The 7,479-nt window shown below is 36.6% G+C and overlaps 1 protein-coding gene across 2 annotated transcripts; it reads right to left on the bottom strand.

Annotated features, from left to right (window-relative positions):
- Nucleotides 1-340: 340 nt before the first annotated feature.
- On the bottom strand, nt 341-4,595 carry LOC128213950 (uncharacterized). Of its 2 annotated transcripts, none has more exons than XM_052920072.1 (2): nt 4,495-4,595; nt 341-3,614 (listed from the first exon to the last, which is right to left on the bottom strand). In XM_052920072.1, the coding sequence occupies exon 2, from the start codon at nt 3,612-3,614 to the stop codon at nt 1,479-1,481; it is 2,136 nt and encodes a 711-aa protein (XP_052776032.1). In that variant the 5' UTR covers nt 4,495-4,595; the 3' UTR covers nt 341-1,478. The 2 variants fall into 2 exon arrangements, with proteins under 2 accessions (XP_052776032.1, XP_052776033.1); XM_052920073.1 differs by lacking the exon at nt 4,495-4,595 and adding an exon at nt 4,046-4,096.
- Between the last annotated feature and the right edge of the window lie 2,884 nt (nt 4,596-7,479).

The following is a 7,479-nucleotide window of genomic DNA, read 5'->3' as shown; positions in this document are numbered from 1 at the left end:
GCATTGTGTGAGCCTTCGATCCAAATTTCATTCCATTTTAATTGATTGTGTTAGTTTGATAGAAGGTTTAATAAACATGAAAGTTGTACGGAAATAACAGACAAAATTTCATTTTAGCACTGAAATATAGCATGAAAGTTCCCTTTTGTCTTTAAATGCCCCCTCCCGCACCTACCACACACTCGCAGCGTTTCTGCTATTGTCGCAACTACGCTGCTTATACTTGGCGTACTTTTAAAAAGCGTCCAGATACGCCCCTGATGTCGTGTTTTTATCAATTAGATAACTTCCAGGTATGAAACACTTGTTAAATTTGAACTTCCAAATAAGCTAAACATAATTATAGGGCTATTGTCGTTTTATTTATGCAATATTGTGGACCAAACCGCCATAGTTTCTATATACATTTTCAATGTCTTAAAGCTGCACTCTAACAGATGTACCGTTTTGACAACTTTTTAAATTGTTGTGGAATAAGCCAAATTTTGCGTAAATGTCTGGAAAGCAATGATATAAGACTGGTGATAAGATGTGAGATGGCAGTTTTAAATAGATACGTTCGAAAATTGATGTTTAATGGCTTAAAGCGTTTCAAACGCTTTAAGAAAAATGTAATTTTCGGCATTTTTTCAAACAATTGAGATTTATTCTGTTGTAAGTTGTCTTATATGACTGAATTTAAAGCACTGATCCCAAATCAGCTGATTCTGAGATAAAATTGAGAAAATGTGAAATCGGTCAATCTGTGAGAGTGCAGCTTTAACGGTAGCGTTAAAAGTGTACACTTTTATATACTCCAGTCATGTCCTATCTAAGCCATATTCAAGATAAAAAATACAAATATATACTATGAAGTGAGCAGTTGTTGTTTTAAAAGATTCAAAATACAAAACTTCGGGACTTTGATTGTGTCTATTTGCAGCTTCTTTTAAATTCGATCCCTATTTTATCAAAAGAAATTGCCTCTGTTTCAACTGTTAACTAATGGCAGATGGAACGATCATTTTTCCTGGCAACATATGGATCAAATAATCCCTAGTTTTGTTGGCGTGGAAATAGCTTAAGCGTATCACCGCCATGGTTGCTATCAAGTGTGCATGATTTGCGAACAAAAATTAAGAAAAGAAAAGAAGGATATAAATAAATTTATCTTTAAGTGTCAAAGAAAAAGGGACACAGGTCAGTGTTACTTTGGTCAAACATACTTATCATTATGAAAATTAGGACAAAGCCAAACTAATATGATAATAATAACAATAATAATAATAATAATGATAATAATAATAATAATTATAATAATAATAATGATAACAATTAAAAGAATAATAATAAAAAAAGAATAATAATAAAAATACAATTTTTAATAATCATACAAAACCTTATCCATTAAATGAAAACATGATTTATTTTCATTAATATAAACTCACTGGCATATATAGTAATGAAACATATTAAAACATGCTTTCTCAAGTTTAAATCTAAATCTCGTAGCCATGATTGAGTCTGTAAATATGCCAGTGCGCCGCGTTGTTCCTAGGCATCGCTTCGACGGATGCCCTGTACAGTGGTAACGCCAACTCCGGAAGGCCCCCCATCTCCATGCAGTGCCCAACCAGGTTAACATACGTCTCATGGTGGTAGAGATGGGAACGACGGCTGGCGTCAAAAATGCAGTTAAATAAGTTCATTAAAGCTTGTAGTTTTCTTTCTCGCTGGCCGAGATCACGGAAAGTCAGGTACTGCAGGTAGTAGAGGTAAGGCAGTGAGTCCACAACGGCCCAGTTCATCCAATAACGCTCTTTAACATCCCTATGATTGATATCCTCGCCTAATCCCCTCACCATCTCGTAGTGTAATATCGGTGGTGCACAGAACAACTCCTGTCTCAAGAAGCGAACACATACTGCCATTTTGTTTGTTAATAACACGTCATCGTTATTAACAACACTGGTAGTGCACAGTGGTTTGTGATGTTCTGTATCTAGAGGATCCATATTTCCACATGCACATACAGCTTGTACGTTGTCGTCATATCTACGTTGAACATCATTCAGAACGTCCGCTGCTCTTTCAAGCTCATTATGACAGACGAGAAAAGAAGCCAACTTCAGTCTTGATGACGCCACATCCGTATCTAGGGAACTTTCGAACAGAGACAGTATATATCTCGGAACAACACAACCATTCCGTATGCAACATGATGCAGCAGTGGATGCTAAAACACTCTGAACTTGTTTAAAAAAATAGTCAAAAGTGTGTTCTCTTAATGGAAACGGCAGCCCATGAACATATGTACGTATTATTTTAAGATATAGGCCGAAATATGAAATCATATATACAGGCTTCAAATCAGACATCATAGACAGAATAATCTGAAAATCGTAATTTATTCTGTGGTGAGCAAAGACACTTAGCCATCTACATAAACTAGTGTTTGTCGATATGTAACACGTTTCACTGTAGCGAACAGTTCTGATAGTTGTGCTGAACATCCGGTTGCCCATGTCGTCTGCTTGTATGTACGCGATTACTATTAAGTGAGTGTCAATGATATTTGAAAGGATCTTAGAAAGATTTGCTAACTGCCGACTTGTAAATTTTCCATGAAAAAGATTCACGCCTGCTACAATGTAGTGAGGGCACATACCGGTTTTCGTCCAACCAAGCAACAATTTCAAACAATACACAATACATTCCATCAGGCGATTTTCTCTCCACATTCCGGACGGCAACCTTTCCGCGGCGAAAAGCAGGGCAGTTTTGCAGTGAAAACTTGTCAGTTTTCCTTCATTATCTAAAAGGGGGTTGATGACGTGTGATTTTAGAATCTTCAGAACCACATAACATTTAAGCTGTACTGTTTTCATGCTAAACATCAGTGTTCTCTCAATAAGACTAGGAGAAATTCTCCATTCAACATGTCTGTAATAGCTGTCAAAGTATCCATCAGGAACAAGAAAACACCCACACTCCTTTACATCTCTTAACAGTTCCGGTGTCGGCCAGTGTCCGGGCCTTGGCCGTTCAAACCACCCGTGGCATTCTAGCGGAAGTGACCTGCACCAATGCGCGAGCACATAGTCATACATTTTATCAAGGCTATTAGATGGGCCACTGGAGTAGTGAGGCATGTTATTTGCTATTGCAAGATTTTTGGCGATAATTCCGTCGTGTGTGTTGACATATAATACACGGCCTTTACTGTCAACTACATGGAATACATCACTTGAATGTATGAAAGGTTCAGGTGAGTCATGTCTAATCACCTGTAGAAGATAATGTTGTGGAGAGCACGTTTCCTCCTTCACCATCAGCATGTTGTCCTTCCCGGCTTCCCATTCAGACCAGGATGACATGATGTTGGTGTCGTTTATGCAGGTTAATGTGTCAATATCGGAGTTTAGTCCCGGTGTAGTTGTTCCCTCTGACTGACTCCCGAAATAGAAACTGGTAAAATCACATCCTCGTAGTTTACCAATGATCGTATCGTTCGCCTCTATCATGAGGAAAGTTCTCCTTCTTCTCCTCACCATCCACCTGTTGACGCCAATGTCGCTTAACGCCCTGGACAGGCGGAGAGACATGATCCGGTAAAAGTCGGGCGGGTTCTCCATCTTTAAATAAGAAACAATGGTTATAATTCTTTCATGAAAGAATTATGATTCTACAAGTAATATAAAACAAATCTTAGAATAACCTATTAATTTTCACTTTCGCTTTCAAACTGTCTAATGAAAATATTGCATATATATGACTGATTTATTTAAAGTATTAGTTTCAATCTTGTGTTTGTCTGCGTGAGATGGAAATACAGACGTGATCCATAATAATATAACGTTAATCAGCAGTTTTGTTTACAGACAATATGCTTATTAGTAGGGAAGTTCCATTTATACGTACTTTCAATTCACGTATACATGATTGATAATATGAGTGTGTAATATTTACAGTAGCGGCTTCATCATAATCGAATAAAACACAATTAAATGATTTCTGGATAAGACATAAAGCTCATCAAATCCTATCACAACTGAATCATAAATACCTTTGTTACTGTGTTGCTTACGCAACCGTCACCGACGACAAGAATAAAATAATAAAATAATATTCCTCGTTTTGGTTTCATTCTTATTAGTGGGATTGTACATGGAAAACCCAAAAGTCTATAAATGAGGGGGGGGGGGGGGGGTCGGGATCGGGGTAGTCCCATAAGACATTTGTCTATTTGATATATATATAATGACATTTTTTCAAGTTACACTCTTCGAAATTTATTGAAATGTCTTTTTATCAATTTTTATTATGTTTTGTTAATTTTTAAACAATAGCAATGGACTGAAGGGCCACATTTTTTTAAACAATATCAAAGGACTGAAGGGCCATATTTTAGTGACCAAGCTATGTGACGATTACCTGTGATGCAAACAACATACTCATATCCCTGTCAGCAAGGTTTAAGAATCTTTGATAAAATAAACAAATATTTCAACTTACAATCTCGAATATTGGAAACTCCTTTTCTCAAACAAAGTTCTAATAATTCACCAATTCTGTGTTAACAGTGTTAAGCATTTTGTCAGACAAGATTGCTTTATAACGTCCTGTCATCACTTAACTACACGCTCTTAGATAATAATAACTACGGAATGCCGTAAGGGCCATCGCCTATGAATGTGTTGATCTGAAACGCGATACTCGACAGTACGATGATGAAAACGCGAAATCAAGAAACTACGATGGTGAAAACGCGACAGTACGATTATGAAAACACGACAGTATGATAACGAAAACGCAGTAATACGACAGAACGATGATGATAATGCGATAAACTATCGTGTTTTCATCATCGTACTATCGCGTTTTCACCATCGTATTGTCGCGTTTTCATCATCGTACTATCGCGTTTTCATTATCGTACTGTCGTGTTTTCATCATCGTACTTTCGCGTTTTCTAAAAGCGTTAGTAAAGCGAAAAGATCAAATTTCAAACATATATAAGAAATAATGCAATATGATAATTTTGTCAGCAGTCTTGTATCACTTATGTTTCCAGGCATTTATGCAAAAATTGGCTCATTCCCAAAAAAAAATATAAATAAAAAAGCTGTTAAAATGGTCTTCATGTATCTGTGAAAGTGCAGCTTTAAAACATCCGAATCTACGTCACTGGGTCAGTCAAAGTCTTCCATAGTACTGTTATAAATATAATTTCAATTTCAAAGAAGTAGATTAAAGCTGCACTCTCATAGGTTGATGGTTTTGATTTTTTGGGGTATCAATGTTCAGCTCAGTCATGTAATATGACTCACAATAGAATACGAGGGATGATCCAAAATATACAGAACTGGTGTACTCATAACAATATAGAGTTGCTAAGTGTAACAATATATATACCGTTTTAACCCGCAAAGTATTTTCTATTGTTTGATGTTATTGCAGAATGTGTTTGTATTGCCCTTTTCTCATGGTAACGCGCACCTGTCACAGTACACTGTGCAATTAACATATGTCTAATGCAACTGTAATAACCTCCAAAATATATAGCTCAGATAATATTGAAAAAACGCCAAAACGTCATTTGAAATATTTGTGACGTCATATGCAAGTTAAACGTCATCTGAACGTTATATGCGAAAATAAACAAGTATCATTCAAAACGATGATACAGACGAAAAGTGTTAAGAACAGTGTCAGTCGCACTTTGGTTTTCGAATGGCACCGGCGTTTCCTTGACGGCAGAGAGAGCCTTGAAGATGAGGGTAGATGAAGAAAAAAGAAATACGGTGCGACGTCTAAGAATCTAGATAATTAATAATTGAATTAATACACGGTTTTTATTATTTTCACAATTAATTTTCAATTTTAAAACAAGTAATGCTTGCAGGTTCATGCACGCTGGGTTCACCGCCTGTTCAAAGACCATGAAATAGAACGCCGTGTCCATGATTCCAAAACTTTCCTTCAAGCGGGAGGGAGACTGATTTTTAAGTAGAATTCTAACGACAGACGAGACGAGACGTGACTTTGGTTTTATGACCCCGAGACAAAATCACAGTCGGCCGTGTGGAAACGAAGCGGATCCCCACCTCCCAAGAAGGCCCGGGTGTCAAAGAACTGCGGAAAGAACATGTTCATCATGTTTGATGACATTCACGGGATGATTTTAAGCCACGCAGTCCCAAGCCATATGATCGTAAATGCAGATTATTATAGCAAGGTAGGATTATTTTTTTATACTTAACAATTATTTTTGATTCATTTTTTTTACTTTTGATATAAATATGACTTTGTTATTCAAATATTTCATTATGTTTGAAGTAAAAACTAATTAATTACTATATATTTAGCACTGTATGTACCCCTTATTACTTTTATATGAACAAAATCTATGTGTTAATTTAAAGTATATGATACCATATTTTTTATCTAACGTCATTTTGTAGTTAGCCTATAACGAATCGTTTCTTGTCACACATCTTATCACATGAGCGGATCGTAAAGTTTATTTCACTTGAACAGGTACTCCGCCGGGACCTCGTGCACGCATTGCAGAACAAGAGGCTGGGGATTCCCCTCGAGAACTTCATTCTGTATATGGACAATGCATCGTCCCATACTGCACAAACGACACGTTTGGAGATCGGGGTAATCGGATTCGAGACAATTTACCACCCACCATATTCCCCAGATTTGGCACCTTTTGATTTTGCCATCTTCCCGACAATCAAAACCCAATTAAAGGGAAATCGTTTTGATTCGCTGACAGATCTCCGCACGGCGACATCACAAATTATCAAACAATATGACTCTGAGTGGTATAGGGATGTATTCCGACACCAATGGATTTATCGCCACCAACGGTGCATCCAGCGTGACGGCGATTATTTTGAAAAATACTAGGATGACGTCACACTGTTAACGTCATTCCAATGTATCCGGCGTGCTTCGGGTCTGCGTTAGTGACCCTGTTCAGACCCCTGTAACTGTTGCACCATTATACTATTTTCATGAAATTGTCAGTGTTTGTAGCGGATATTATCCGCGTCTTGTTAATGTATATTTTGACGTATAAATATTAAACCATATTGGTTATATGAGAACAATCCTGTTTATTTTGGATCTGATATGTTTGGATAACTGTCCAAAAACTTGTTTTTTTCTTAAAGCGTTAGTAACACTTTTAGCCATAAACTATCAATTATGGAACATAAATATGAAAACTGCAGTCTGATCATTCTTGAATCACTGGTTTTCAGACATTTACGCAAAAGTTGGCTCATTCTATAACAAAAAATATAACAGTTGTAAAAACGGTTAATCTGTGAGAGTGCAGCTTTAATAACAACATTATATAACCACTTCTGGAATTATCAGGCGAAGTGATTTACATACAGATTTTATAAAAAATAAACAAACTCACAGATCTATTTCAAAAAGTGTTAATATAATTATATTCCGTTTCACAATATCCCAGTTTAG

The sequence above is a fragment of the Mya arenaria genome, chromosome 13 (genome assembly GCF_026914265.1).
Source record: "Mya arenaria isolate MELC-2E11 chromosome 13, ASM2691426v1".
NCBI lineage: Eukaryota > Metazoa > Mollusca > Bivalvia > Myida > Myidae > Mya > Mya arenaria.
This window is presented reverse-complemented; position numbering and strand designations above follow the sequence as displayed.